The 15,133-nt window shown below is 46.1% G+C and overlaps 1 protein-coding gene across 2 annotated transcripts; it reads left to right on the top strand.

The window, feature by feature from the left end:
- Positions 1 to 1,472: 1,472 nt before the first annotated feature.
- On the top strand, positions 1,473 to 14,407 carry wg (wingless). 2 transcript variants are annotated; one of them, XM_046611103.2, is made up of 4 exons: positions 1,473 to 2,516; positions 4,890 to 5,152; positions 12,621 to 12,895; positions 13,063 to 14,407. In XM_046611103.2, exons 1-4 carry the CDS (start codon positions 2,416 to 2,418, stop codon positions 13,618 to 13,620), a joined length of 1,197 nt encoding a protein of 398 aa, XP_046467059.1. In that variant the 5' UTR covers positions 1,473 to 2,415; the 3' UTR covers positions 13,621 to 14,407. The 2 variants fall into 2 exon arrangements, with proteins under 2 accessions (XP_046467059.1, XP_046467060.1); XM_046611104.2 differs by lacking the exon at positions 1,473 to 2,516 and adding an exon at positions 3,795 to 3,838.
- The last annotated feature ends 726 nt before the right edge of the window (positions 14,408 to 15,133 follow it).

Raw genomic sequence — 15,133 nt, 5'->3', positions numbered from 1 at the left:
GCTGTAACTTACGCGGACTCGATTCACGCAGAGAGAGAAATCATAATGGGTATATCATTGCGTGTGCAGGGGTGGCGGAATTGGTGCACCGTGAAATCCTTCAGTTGCGGCACAAGGTTTAGGGATTGAGGATTGAGAATCGAAACGCGGGAGCAAGCATACCATCCGTAATTGCCTCGGATATAATGTTGTTTGCGGACGATAAACCGCAGGCGATAAATACTCGAAGGGTCCGTTCCGTCAGCATGTACGGGCAGCCGGTTCTCTGGCGCGTCGTAAAGCTTCAGAGGGTGCTCTTATAAAATAAATGAATATACAACTGGCGGTAAAAACGTAATTGAACTCATTGCGTTGAATTTGTTCCGCCAACCGTTCTACGCGAAGCGTGCAACGCATCGCGCTTCGAATTAATAGACACGATAATTCGCGATCTCGAATCATGGCAGCCGAGTGTCAAGGGTGTCTTTCATCGCCGTGCGAAAAAAACCCTTGAACTGCATCTTGTCCAAACATTGGAAAGGTCCATGGAGATTTGTTTGCTGTATCCATAAAACACCTTGACACGACTCCAGGGAAGTGAACGACAATGAAGGTGGATGATGATCGCACCGATTTATCCGATCATAGAGAACCCTGAGCGACAGCATAGACCTCAGGGAACCGAGTCAATCTTTTGGTCGACTGGTGTGCAGGGAACATCAGGGACCGAAAGAACCAACCAGGTCACCGGGGATCACGAAAGGCGGAGGAGAGCCGAGCCGGAGGTGGAGTTAGCCGAGGCGACGCCCTCAGCGTCCCTCTGAGGACCACGTGCTCGAAACGTCAGCTCGGTAAAGTGAGGCGCAGAGAAGCTACGAGGTCTGGTGAACGTGCAGCTGCCGGTCCGCGAGAAAGAGGAGCCGAGAGTCTCGTACATACCTAGGTTACACATCCCGTCCCGTGCTTCGACCAACACCCCCAGGATCCGAGGGCGAGGGACGAATCGGGAGCGATTAAACTCCTCGATGCATTTTCCAAGAAAAAACCTTACGACGTGTCTCGAAGCTTACATCTTTTTCTGCAACACTCACCATAGGCGGCAGACAGGTGGACTTACGCAAAAGTAAAGAGCACCAAGAGCGTGAGGTCTGAGATCTTTTGTTGAACTAAAGATACTCGGTGTGCGCGCGCAAGTTATCACCGTTCTCTCTCTCTTTCTCTCTGTCTATCTTGGTTCGTCTCTGTTTCTCCACGGCTCTCTCACCTGCCGCGGCAACGAAAGCTCTCCTCCCGGTGCGGAGGATAGCGAAAGAGAGCGCCAGGAGAGCGCGGCCCAGGAGGAGTACGGGAGGGCTGGACCAGAGGCGGGGCGAGATTTAATCGGTCTTGGGGGGGTCCTGCCGGGAAGCTCGCCGACCAGATCTACTCTTGGTTTCACAGACGACCGCGTGCAGTTGCAGCCAGAGTCCTATACTCGATCGCTTGGCCGAGGTTGTTTCGTCGAGTACCGTTCAACCGAGCACACAAGACACGCACACGCACACGCGAACGTGCACGCACGCAACATATAGCCGCAGCCTCCATTTTCGCGGTCCAACCGGTGTCGGAGCTGGTCGAAAAAAGGAGCAACTGGTATACAGGGAGCCGCGGGAGCGGAAAGACGCGAAACCAAGAAAACTGGTTCATTCATCCCTCGAGGAGCCGGAGGAACCCAACGGTTTACCTGGACATCGGGTGACCAGGAGCGAACCGGAAGGGGGGTCGCCCTCCCTTCTCTCCCACTATTACACAGGGCGGGTGAGCTGCATCACCCCTTATGCTTCGGTAGGGGCGCGTTTCACTGCCAAAGCCAAACCCGTCACAGTCAAACTACAACCGCTGACACCGAGAGTTGGGCTCGTGCCGATTGAACGCCGTATGCAGCCTGGCAGTCGAGTCTTCGCCGATCGTTTTCACCCGACAACCTCGGAGGGCTGTTGCCAAATACGTAATACATTCTCCACACCTGCGCACCCCCACCAGACTCTCGCCCTGACTCGTTGCGAAGATACCGCCTTCGAATCATTCGACACACCTCTGAGAGGACCTTCGATTTTATCGATAAGATAGAGACGACGTCGAGTTTCAAACGTGCCCTTGTTTCATTCTGTTTTTCTACAATTTTTTTATACATTACGATAACATCTGCGTTAAACCGACACTAGTACGACGACGTCGAGGAATAGAAAGCGGTCAACGTGCCGGAAGAATTACTCGCGCTATTCCACCTTCGGTGGAGAGTGGATAGTCGTCGATTGAGTGCGCGATAATATAAATACACGACTCTGATGGCCCAGTGATGTTCGTTTAATATTGAGTTGGGTTGCCAGGCTGGTGCGAAAGTGAGTCAGTGACATTGTGCTACACGACGAGACCGCGACACAACCCTCAGGAAAGATGAAACTTTGGATGTTGATCGGAGCCTTGGCAGTAGCTCTTCCAGTCCTACCCGCGGATATCAGCAGAAATAAAAACAGAGGACGCGGGTCGATGTGGTGGTAAGTTTGTCAAACCAGTTGTTTCGAAGTGTTCAAAATAATTATGACAAATAATGGTTATTGAAAATCGAATTCACATGCACGTTGAGAAACGAAAACAAGAACCGTGTGCAACGACCTGGTAGAAGCAACAAGTTACTTCTAGAGCGCAACCGTAGTTCATTCGCGAAAGCCGGTTCAAGGAACATCGTGTAACATTCAAGACATACTACACGTACGATTTCACGTGACGGAATGCAGAATATTGAAATCGGTTGAAACACGAATAATTCGTACAAACTTTATCGGACTTGACAAAATTTTCTTTCACAAAATAAACCAAATATGATATAAATTCGATTTTGGTAAAGCTTTGCATCCGTTTTACGAATACCATCGTTGCGTAAGACAGCATCCCCCGAGCTTTCAGCGCTTGCTCGATACAGATCTAAAGTACGATTCTGAATATCGCCGCACCGACAGTCCCACGAAGTTATACAAGCCGATGTTAAAGGTATAACAGCAAAAGGAGGGCCGTGGCTTTGCCACCCCGCGTGCATTCAATAAGTGATGTCGATAAATACGTGTGCCCGAGACCGGTACTATACGATATTGCTTGTAATTTACGTCGAAGGAACGGCAATCCGAAGACGCCAGGGACGCTCAACTCCGCTTCGGTGATCTTGAACCGTGGGAGTTGATCTTAACATCCCGAGAGAATCTAACACATGTATATTATATTTATCCGTATAATACACGAGCATAATATACAATCCAAGCGGGATCCTTCGCCGGGAAAGGGGCAGGGGGGGGGGGGGGGGGGCGGCGGAGGAGGGCAAAAACTCGAAGCACCCATGCAGCCTCATCCCAACTCGAAGATCATGCATATCCGTGTCTAGCTCTGCGAAGGTGACGATGGTCGCGTGTGCGCGGTAATGTAACGACGGAGAGCCGCGGAGTTTATCGCGGTTACTAATAGATCAGTCTAAGCCCGTATTAGGGACCTTCAGGTATTTCCATACCGAGTTCTCCATAGCCTGTTGTTGAATAATTCAACGATCGATGGCAAATTTGTGTCATCGGGACGCGGAGATACCTATAAATCTTAGTTAAATTATTTAAACTATCGGCGTACGCGCGTTTATACGTGTATATGGATACACCTGTACATCTATCGTACGCACGTAGCCAACAGCGTGATATGTGTTCGGCGAATGCAGCGTGTGCCGTAATGTGCACGTACGTAATGTATGTGAGGACTCGTCTCTTACGAGAGGCTGATTTATGCCCGCAGTGTTACAATATCGCTGCATCGAGGAGGATTGAAAATCTTACAAACAACGGTGAGAGAACTGCACCGTCTTGCTAGGGAAAACACCCGCGATATTATACAATTTTACCCGCGGATGAACCGACCGTGACATATCGTCGAGATCATTAATCAAAATCAATCCGCTCCTCTCTGACGCAGCGACGCTCGGGTAACAGACATAACTCTAAACTTTAAACTGCGCGTCTAACCGCTGACGGAGTGACGCTGATGTAATTGTGTGTTTATTAGTGTGTCAAGCCTGTCTCTTGGCGCACCGTCGTCCAACCATCCTGACGCAGGACTATACGAGACACTTTTATTCGTTTATAAAACAACCGAGTTATTTTTGAATCCTCTCGACCGATGAGAGAGCCAGAGATTACGAGAACTCCCCCCACCCCCAGATCGTGACGACATTGCACGACCCATCTTCGTGCAGGCGAGAGACTTTCGTAACTGACCATGCGCAATATCTGAATCAAAGCTCGACACGACCTCTCAAGCCAACATTTGTCTTTAATTTGAATTTGAGATTACTTGTTTTATCGAATAAATGTCCGAAACTTTATGCGAGATTCAACGTGAAATTCCTTTAATTAAACTGTGTATAAACTGCACTGCGTATAGGATCGAAATATTACAAATTATAAAATTTTTACGCGATTATAATTACTTGAAAATCAAACGCAGAATATCTTTTCCCAATTTTTCATTGACAGGTAATATTCACCGATACAGGCGTCAACTTATTCCATCTATCAAGTTCAACTCCTGTTACCCATTAGGAAATATAGAAATACAAACGCCGAAAAGTGCCACAGCTTCAAGAGGGTTAAAGAAAAACAGTATCCGGTCGTACTTTATAGCCACTTGATCCTACTGCACCTTAGCGTCCTTTAATCTTCGAGCCTTCAGAGCTGTAGGCTGCGATGTATCCGAATAGTAATTAGTAGCGATATTAGAAGAGCGCGGGTGGTAATTATGACTATCGAGAAAGCAGGGTGAAAAGGAAAAAAAAAAAAAAAATAGAGTGCCTCCATCCACGAGTCTCAATGAAATAAATAACCGTTGCCACTTCACAGGGGTATCGCGAAGGCTGGAGAACCGAATAACTTTCCACCAGTATCACCCGCAGTCACACATATGGATCCAGCGATCCATGCAACTCTCAGACGAAAGCAGAGAAGATTGGCACGAGAAAATCCTGGAGTGTTAATGGCCGTAGCAAGAGGAGCTAATCAAGCGATAGTCGAGTGTCAGCATCAGTTTAGAAATCGACGATGGAATTGTTCGACGAAAAATTTCCTACGTGGAAAAAATCTCTTTGGAAAAATCGTTGACAAGGGTGAGTTTATTTTTTTGTATTTTTTCATCTTAGCAGATCGTGAAAATTATGTCTTCCTCTCAAAAACTACTTGCAACATTTTACAAAATTTCATTTTTAATATTAGAAAAGATGATTTCCGAACACGTTGAATACTGTGCGAATTCATTTTCTCTAAACGCATCACTTTCAGTGAAATTAAAGATAAATTTCTCAATACTTATAAGAGTATTACAAACGTTGACAAATTATTAATTGGTAATAGGCCGACAGAATACGATTTTGTCTACAAGCTTTGTTTTTGTGAAAGTTTTTTTTCAACGCTAACAATAAGAATATGAACCAATTTTTCACTGACATTGAGAATAGAATGAAAGAAATTTTTTCTCATCTCTTATTGGCCCGACCATTAATGCCGGCACGAGATGCAAAGGTTTGAAATTTTTTACGAATGTATTTTTCCCCGTTCCTCCAGCTCGGTTTAATTTCGATTCAGCGCACTTTAGAAGCACTGTGACTGAAATGAAAGACAGTGAAGAAGAACACCAGCTCGCAAAAAAAGCCTGAAACGAGTGAATAAATCACAGTTTATACATTTGGCCAAGCTCAACGTATATAACCCGTGTAGGTACGCTCTCCTCCTCTTTTTCTCTTTGCATTTTTATGACAGCCTCGCGATTATATTTACGACCTTTTAATATCCAAGGAAGATACCGAGCCGTGCCGTTCCCGAGGGAGATCGAGCGAGGGAGAGAGAGGAGAGAGGGGCGTAGGAGGGGCTGGGAAGAGGGAGGGGGAGGGGGAGGGGAAAGAGGAGATGGGAGTAAAAAAAGAGAGAAAGCTTGCGAAAGTTTGGACATCGTTGGACAAAGGCGCAGGGGTAGAGATATGCGGTGGAATTCCCCCGGTTTTATCCTCTCCTCTCCTCTCCTCGTTCCTCTCGGAAGCGTTTCAATCGACAATTTGTCGAGAGCGATTCTCGCCGGTGGTTGTTTTATTATACGTATTCGGAGCCCCGATGCCTCGGAGAGGAGAGACTCCTCTTTTAAAGGGAACCCGGTCGTAAGAAGCGTGGAAGCGGTTTTAAATCGCGTCAACGTGCCCTGGGAATGGATCGTGATGCGGTACTCCGCAGCGTCTTCGTTGGTACCTCGGCAAGTTTCGTTCGTTCTCTGGGTCGGGTCACGACTCTTGTTATAACATTGTATAAACAGAGAGCTGCAGCTGGGTGAAGGATTATTTTACGGTACCGGAATACCGATGCGTATAAGCATTTTTCGATCAACGGAGTTGAGCAATTTTTTTATTACCATTTTTTCTTCTCTTTTCTTGGTAAACTAATTTGACGAAACGTCGAGAACCGCTATACCTTACCCATTGCACTATCGTGCACGAGCTTTCGAATCCTAAAAACGCTCGCAAACATTCAAAATTAATGCCTACCCATGCGACCGTCAGCTACCCACGACTTTTTATACTTCCATGCGAACCAAGTCCGGTCTCGGTTTTTGTATCCACCTTTTACCTGTATAACCGTGCACGCATGTGTGTCTCTACACAATAAACACCACTCCGTGTGTGGACGGATGGAAAGCCGTACGTTGGGAAAAGATGAGAAGGAAAAAAAAAGAGTGAGGGGGAGGAAAAGAGAAGGAGAATATGACAAATCGATATAGCCAGAGAAATTATTAATGGAGCAGTGAACCGCTAATTGCCTGCGCAACTGACAAAACAGCGAAATCCTATTTTGTTAATGACACTTGTCATCAACGGGCGCGCGTCTGACCGATTTGTCAAGTTGTCAACAGCCCGAGGATCACGTGACAGGGGTTGGCAGGATACACAATGTCGTTCAGGGTTTCGGTATCTGGGGTCCGAGAAAGCAGGACGCCCATTGTGCAGAGCGGTACAAGTATGCCCTTACACATGCTATACGCCGAGTCTATGCCCGTTGAGCATGTAAAATAACATGTAGCCTCTTTTTTTTCAATTCACTAAATGGCCATATGGGGTACGAGTACCTGAGAGGAGGAGCGTCTTTTTTCTCTCTTTTCTATTTCCGAAGGGGGTTCGTTTATAATGGAGCTCACGGCTCGTAATACGCGAGATGATCTAGAGCAAATTGAAATAAAAAAATTAAACCTCGGCTTACCCGCTACCGCCAAGTCGAACAATCGATATTTTACTAGATGTAACAATAAAACTCCACATCTGGTTTCCCCGACCATGAGCATCTCATTTTTCACCTCCCCTGCATTCGTTCGTAACAGTTCTACCGCAACGTTGAGCTTCGATTCGAAACAATCTCTTTCAAAAAATCAATAAGCCAATACAAGTGTTTTTCTCACTATTATTTTTCTGCTTTCTATTCCTACGTCGACCTTTGCAACTATGAATTGCTGCGCGTAACAGCCCTGCTTCGGTTACCACCTGAGTCGAGTGCCGAGGGTGCGATAGAGAGAATGCAGAAATGAAGACACGCTCGGACAAACCCTCTTTAATCCTCATCTCAATGATAATAGTTTGTACAAACAGACAATGAAGGTGAAGGACAAATCCCTGCAACGGATTGGCGGTCCTGTAACAGCGTGTACATTAGGTTGGGGTTGTCATTCATTCTTTGAAAGTCTATTGCCCTGCTCTGAACTCTTCACCCTCCGCTAACGTAGTCGTGGTGGGCTCTTCCAATGGTCCCGAAAAGCCATCGAGTATTAATCAGAAGAATCGATTTCAAGAAAGATGCACGAATGAATTTCACCCTAAGCAAGAAATCGTATAATATATTTAATGCCGCTCTTCAATCGTCGAGGGTGAGGTTGAAAATGATTGGAACACAACTTTGTTCATCGGTTATTAACGGCACGGAGTTTAGTAACGATGATTCAAACTTTTTTCTGGTATTGTACGCGCACACGAATATGGCGTATTATATGTAATATACATATGTATACATATGTACGTATTTGTCGAGTAAGAGCGAGAGGCTGAGAGAGCTCGAGGGACAGGGAGCAGCGTTGATAAAATCTCCATGACGTGGACAAAGATCATTATCTCGGATTTGTAGTAGTTTTTATTCCGATTTCGATCACGATGATGAGATATACACACCGTAGTCCCGAACAACAGTTCATTGGCATTGTAACGAAATTCTAACGGCCTAATAACAGTCTTTGGGAGGTACACGAGGCTGTCGGTCTTCACCCATACAATTATCACACACGTGTGTTCGCGCAGCTTTCGCCACGGTTTTCTTCTAACGACCTGGCGAATAAATATTTTTCCAAGGCGCAGATACGATTCGCTAATCGTCGGAGTTGCGAATGATGCGAACAGCCTCGCAGGACTCGGGAGAGAAACACGGTCGCACCTTCCGCAAAATAAGAGATAAAAAATAAAAGGCAGGGAGAAAAAACGACCAAGATACTCGCCTCACCCCGCAGCGCCCAGCTCGCGATATAATTAGGCAAAACTAAAAACGATGCTGCGGCGCGAATGCCGAAAACCGAAATCCGGAATAGTCTGCGGTCAGACTCGACGCTGCGGAACCCAGGATCTCCGGATCCCTGCAGGATCTCGAGCAATGTGTGTGGTAGCGGGGACGGTCGGCAGCGGTTGGCGGCAAAATGATTATAGACTACGGAGGCGCTCGGTATACCAGCTATAACATTCAGTACAGTCGGGACAAAAATCGGCAAGATTTCACAAATTTATCACCGTATATCGCGATACCTCACCTTGGCATATCAACTTTGTACGAAAAAAGGATACCTAGCAACGATCGGTGATTTCACCCCGAAGTGCAAAAATCCAAAGGAACAGATTAGGCAAAGTGTATTTTGAATTTTGCGTGCAAAAGAATAATACAAAGAAAGATATTCCTTCAACTTCAACTGTAGGTTGTGTTAGAAGAGACACAATAATTTATACAGTAAAATAAATCCTTTTCCGAAAAATCGGATACGACGTTAACTCACGACAGTACAAAAAATTCATTCTTCAATTTAGTTATCTAATACGATCTCCTGTGGGGGTTCGATAGCAAATTATGGAGAATTGAGAAATCGTCGAATTTCATCATCGTATTTTTTACCATATCCACGTACCTCCGGAGCTAAGAATTGAATATAAAATTGAGAATATATATGTTTGTTCGTAAATTTGTGAGAGAAGAGCGCGCTAATAGGAAAAGGCGCGTGTGTAAATGAAGCGAATGACGAGTAGCTGCCTATCCCTGATCTCGGGTATAGTCGGAAACCAAATAAGATGTAAAAATGAAGTAAATACGAGTTGGAGTGCGGCGCACGTTTTGCAAGAAATCGTGGCGTGCAGTCGACACATGTAGCCCATCATAGGCCGGGATTTATCGCGGCGCAACGCCATGGCAAAAACAGGAAGCCCCCTTATAGGGCCCACGGTATACGAGGCTCGTCAGGCCCTGATGGGGTCCGAGCAGCAAGACCAGTATTGATTCAATTTATCCTATAAACGGCTGATTATGTCTGGAACGCGGAGCCCCGAGACGCTCGAAAATATCCGGAGTGCCAGGTCGTGAGCTTTTAATGAAGACGTGATTAGAAGTGGGAACGAGATCGTTAAGACCGTTACAAGAATCTCGCAAGGAGCATTTCAAGAATCTGTAGCTCAGAATCATAGCCAAGCAATCGGTACAGTGGCATTTTTTGTCACTTCTACGGTGTCCCCCCCCCCCTCCCCCCCCCCCCTCTAATATTAATATCGCCACCGCCATCCTCCCCCTCTTTTCAAACACTAACCTCTTCTCTCATCCTCGAGGCTTCCGAGACCGCGAGGACAGTTTCAATTTACCGCCACGAGTCCTGCGAAGGTACAAAGAGACGTCCGCCAGCATTGGTAGCAATAATTTCCCGTGATTTTATCTTTCCGGAATTTCAGCCTGACGTAAATGCGCCTCGTAAAGTCGACCGTTCTGTCGCTCAAAGCGATCTTCGAGTTGCACGTCGCGTAACTTGCCCTCGGGTGAAATCGGTCAAGACAGCTCTCATGCTTCCAGACCCCACAAAATACGGTGCTTTTCGCGAATTTTCTCAAATTCGTCAAGTCGAGTACGACATTATTTTATCAGCTCTCGTGCTTCCGGATCCCACGAAATACGGTGCTTTTTTCGAACATTTTCGAATTCGTCAAGTCGGATATGTGATTATTTTAAACGGACCGGGTTGACGTTCGAAAAAATAACGGAGGTAGGCTGCTGTTAATTGCGTCCGCCGTGATATAGGATGAAAATTCACGTCAGTACTGGAAGGTAACAAAAAACGAGAAAACCCTATTTGGTCATCCACACCACCGCGGCTCTAAAAGTCGTTCGAATATTTAAACATCGATAAGACAAGTTATATATTGTCCCGAGAACAAGACGAAAGAATTCCAAGTGCAAACACACCGGTGCGTTGTTCACATTATGCTCATACGTGTGTGTGTGTGTGTGTGTGTATGGGGGGAAGGGGGGGGGGGCATTGGTGGGATGTGTGTAAACCATACAGCGATCGACTCGCCCAGGAAGAACGATTGCGTAGGTACATATTGTATACCTTTTCTGTATTTTGAGTCACATTATTTTACTTGAAAATTATGGCTTCGCGTTTTTCCCCAACGATATATACGAGATCCCGGTTCCATTCCCACGGGGAAATTCTGCGTCATCGTCGATACAGCGGTTTACCGACCGGTTATCTTTTGTTTGAAAGTCATAAAACGGTTCCAGTTAACGCAGGTTAATACTGCAGGCCGCGCCTTATCGATGTGATAATATTTGCCGCCCGATCGACGGGTCACCTGCTGCAACGCACCGTAAAGACTTTGGCGCAGTTTTAATGTTTCCATCGTGAAACTTAAATCGGTATACGAGCAATCCACTTCCACAACGCAACCCAAATGTGATAAAAAATCAACGCAACCGGGCACCTCGTAGATTCTAGCGCAGCGTAAGTTTTTCACCGCGAGATCCCGATTCGTCACGAAGCTTCCAGAAGCTCGAGCTCGGGACTCGAGAGGGATACGTCCTTTGGATTTCCTTAATCCTGGGACCGGGACAAGCGTTTAAGCCAACAGAAGCGCTGGGCGATGACTACCGCGTCGAGGGTGCCTCGGCTCACGCCGAGTGCCGAAATCCCTTCGGGCGTTCAATAATGGCTACCAAGATTTATACCGTTCCAGTCTGTTATGAGCGGAGACACCGGGGGACTTTGGTAAGTCTCACGGGGGGCCCGACGCTCTGGCTGTGCAGGGGCCCGGGCCCCGCTGCTCACCGTCATCCTGGCTCCTAAATTCCATTTGTTCCAGATATTATTTGACATCATTCCGCTCGGCTACCTCTCTGCCTTACACGTCCGTCTCTGGCTCCGTCCTCGGTTTCCCCATCTCGCTGTACAATCTCGGACACATTCATATTTGTTACCCATTTTACACCATCGGTGGACAAAGAACAAGCGGTGAAAATTTTCGTGAAAATCTAGCAGCCCTGCATTTCTTGCAAATTTGGTTTGGCACCACTATCAGTGCTTTGACGATAAGAAATGGCGAACCGATGTTGGAAACGAGTCGGTTCAACTTCACGGAAGATAATATCGCCGCGCCGTTTCGCCGTGTTTTAAATTTCCCCACTTCCTGCATTCGTCCTCATTTCTCCCCGCCTGATTCACCCGGGTACGTGATATCTTCACTTCGAGAATACGGGGCTGCATCTTAGGGTCCGAAAAGGTGCGAGCCGTGGCACCTGCGTCGCATGCTGATAAGGTCGGTAGATCGTTGGAGGGGTGAAGTTTGTGCGCGGGAGGTCAAGAAGACGCACCTCGGGGTCATCTCGGCCGGTCCCTCCACCTGTGGGTCCTGCGGGTTCTCGCGCAGGTAGTCGGAGGGATTGAGACGTCGTGACGTCACCTCCCACGCGCCTCCGGCCCGGCAAAGTTTTGTCGCTGAGCTGCCGAGCCGTGGCGCGTTGCCGCGTAGATATTAGCCGGAGAAGAATCGGTGTAAAAAATGCGCAGTTGCAAATTTAGCCGAATCACAGACGGGCCGATTTCCGCAGCGGCGTGCCCGCAGGGTTAACGCCCTCCTAAGGGTTCTCCATTCACCTCTTGAACGATATAGCGCGCGCGAAACGCACTCGTCAATAGCACCCAGGTCGGCGACACAAAGGACGGCGTAGCTCACCAGGGCCAGACCGTAAAGTATAATCTTGTGTAATTAACAGATTTTTAATAGTTTTACTCACAAAAAGTCGGCTCGGTTACCATTCGCCGTCTCTCTCTCACTTTCTCCATCCCCGAATCCCTCATTGTTTGTTTGGTTTTTTTTTTTTCGACGAGTAGCGAACACGCTTTATCCATGATTCGGAAGAATTTTTTCCTCATCGCATCTTCACCCCGCACCCTTGCGAAACCGCATTCGACGAAAGCTAGACTCGGTCCGAAAACCCGTGGCTAAACAGTTTCCCCAATTTTTATCATTCCAGGGTGCAGAGAGACCGCTTTCATCTACGCGATAACCAGCGCGGCCGTGACTCACAGCATCGCGAGGGCCTGCAGCGAAGGCAGCATCCAGTCCTGCTCCTGCGACTACACGCATCAGTCGAGAGCCCCGTCGGACGTGCGGGACTGGGAATGGGGAGGATGCTCGGACAACATCGGTTACGGGTTTAAGTTCTCGAGGGAGTTCGTGGACACCGGTGAACGCGGACGAAACCTGCGGGAGAAGATGAATCTGCACAATAACGAGGCTGGACGAGCGGTAGGTTGACAATGTGGAACAAAATTGGCATCGATCAGACGGTGAAACGTGTTGTTCGAAACGGAATCGGAACGCTGATATAACGACGAGCAGAGCGAAGCGTTTACAAAGGCACACCGGGATTGCGGGGCTGACGAATGATCAATTTTTATCTCTTATAATTATAGCACGTCTCGTCGGAGATGCGAAAGGAGTGCAAGTGCCACGGTATGTCGGGTTCGTGTACCGTGAAGACGTGTTGGATGCGCTTACCGAACTTCAGACTCGTCGGTGACAATCTGAAGGATCGATTCGACGGCGCGTCCCGAGTGATGGTCAGCAACTCGGACAGGATTCGGGGTAACAGTAACATGATAACGAGCAACTCGGCGAGTAACTCGGTCCACGGACATCGAGAGGGTCTTGGTCGCAAGCACAGGTACAACTTTCAGCTTAAGCCTTACAATCCGGATCACAAATCGCCCGGCGTTAAGGATTTGGTATACCTCGAGCCGTCCCCGGCGTTTTGCGAAAAAAATCCAAAACTTGGAATACTCGGGACTCACGGCAGACAGTGCAACGAGACGAGCATCGGCGTCGACGGTTGCGATTTGATGTGCTGCGGAAGGGGTTACAAGACGCAGGAGGTCGTGGTCGTCGAGAGATGCGCCTGCACCTTTCACTGGTGCTGCAAGGTGAAATGCAAGCTCTGCAGAACTAAGAAGACTATACACACCTGCTTGTAAGGGTAGCGAGTGTGCGGGAGAATGAGGTGATAATTGATCGAGGCAAAAGAGAGGACGGAGGATAGACGGAAGCCGAGGAAATCCTTCCTGGCGAAGGATCGGCAGAATTTATTTTCTTATTTTTTCTTTTTTAACGATAAGAAAGCCACGCAAGAAGCTAGGTGCATAGGTACGATGTACGTATATTCTCGACAACCGATGTAGATTACCTCCGACCCATCCGACAATTATATAATTAACGTACGTTACGAATATCCGACCAAAACTACAAACATTCGAAATACCTATAATACGTCGATTAAGAATATCTCTTACTAATTTTCTTCTCGTTTATGTAAAGTTTCTCTACTTTTACTCACGGTTACTATCGATGGATAAAAACCTGACCACATAATTTCAATGCCCAGTATTACGCGACACGTATCATTATTTATCATATATAATATACATATATAATATTTAGACACGCATTTAAAGAAGACTGAACAGTGAAGTGTATTTAGTAGGTGCATTATACAGCGATTCGCAAATTATTTATATAACAAGTATAAATATATAATATATATATAGATATAGATACGGATATAGATATAAATATATATATTATATATGTACTACAATTATAGGCGCGAGAGAATTGTAAATAATTTTTACCCACGTATTTCGTTATTTACGAATCGATAATCCCTCTTAATGATTCACCTGTCTAAATCCATATCTGTATAATCTAGCGTAGGACGATTAAGGTAAATATCTTTGAATTTATTTATTGTCAAAGCAGGTGTTTAGATTATAAATTTATACAGATATATATATATATATGTATATATATACATACATACATACATACATATATATATATATATATACATATACATACGATTAGTAAAATAAGGTATAAGATTTTACGCTATATGGTAACTGTATATAAAATTAGTTAGCAACTATCTGCGATCAATGTAACGATATTATTCTCGAGTAATGTCAAATTATATATATTACGCGGTGCTCGACGGTGCAAGTAACCCTTACACGTAAAGATGGAACTGTAAAGCGAGACTTATATACCAACAAATTTGTAAATAATTAGCGTTAAAATTCACAAGGTGGGCGATACTCGCGCGCAGACCGACACGTTGCAACGCACACGCACACGGCGGCCATCTTAGATAAGATTCTTACACTCCCAGTGTTCCGTACTTAACATTATTTTATACCTATTACTACTACTACTACTACTACTACTACTACTACTATTACAACCACTCCTCGACCACATATACAAATCCCCCAGCGTATTATTAAATTATTTTTCTACTCTTGTATACCGACGTTATAGTATAACTTAAGAAATGAGATTCCTAATGGAAAAATTATCGATTATTACGGCGATCATCATTATATCCTGCGTATATGATTATTGACCATTATTTATAAATAAACTATTTCACGTGTATTATCGAATGTTTCACGATTCTGTTATACCCACGTATACTGTAATGTACATATATAC

Source organism: Neodiprion pinetum, chromosome 2 (assembly GCF_021155775.2).
Source record: "Neodiprion pinetum isolate iyNeoPine1 chromosome 2, iyNeoPine1.2, whole genome shotgun sequence".
Classification (NCBI taxonomy): domain Eukaryota; kingdom Metazoa; phylum Arthropoda; class Insecta; order Hymenoptera; family Diprionidae; genus Neodiprion; species Neodiprion pinetum.
The sequence above is the reverse complement of the archived record's forward strand: the minus strand, read 5'-3'. Positions and strand labels throughout refer to the sequence as shown.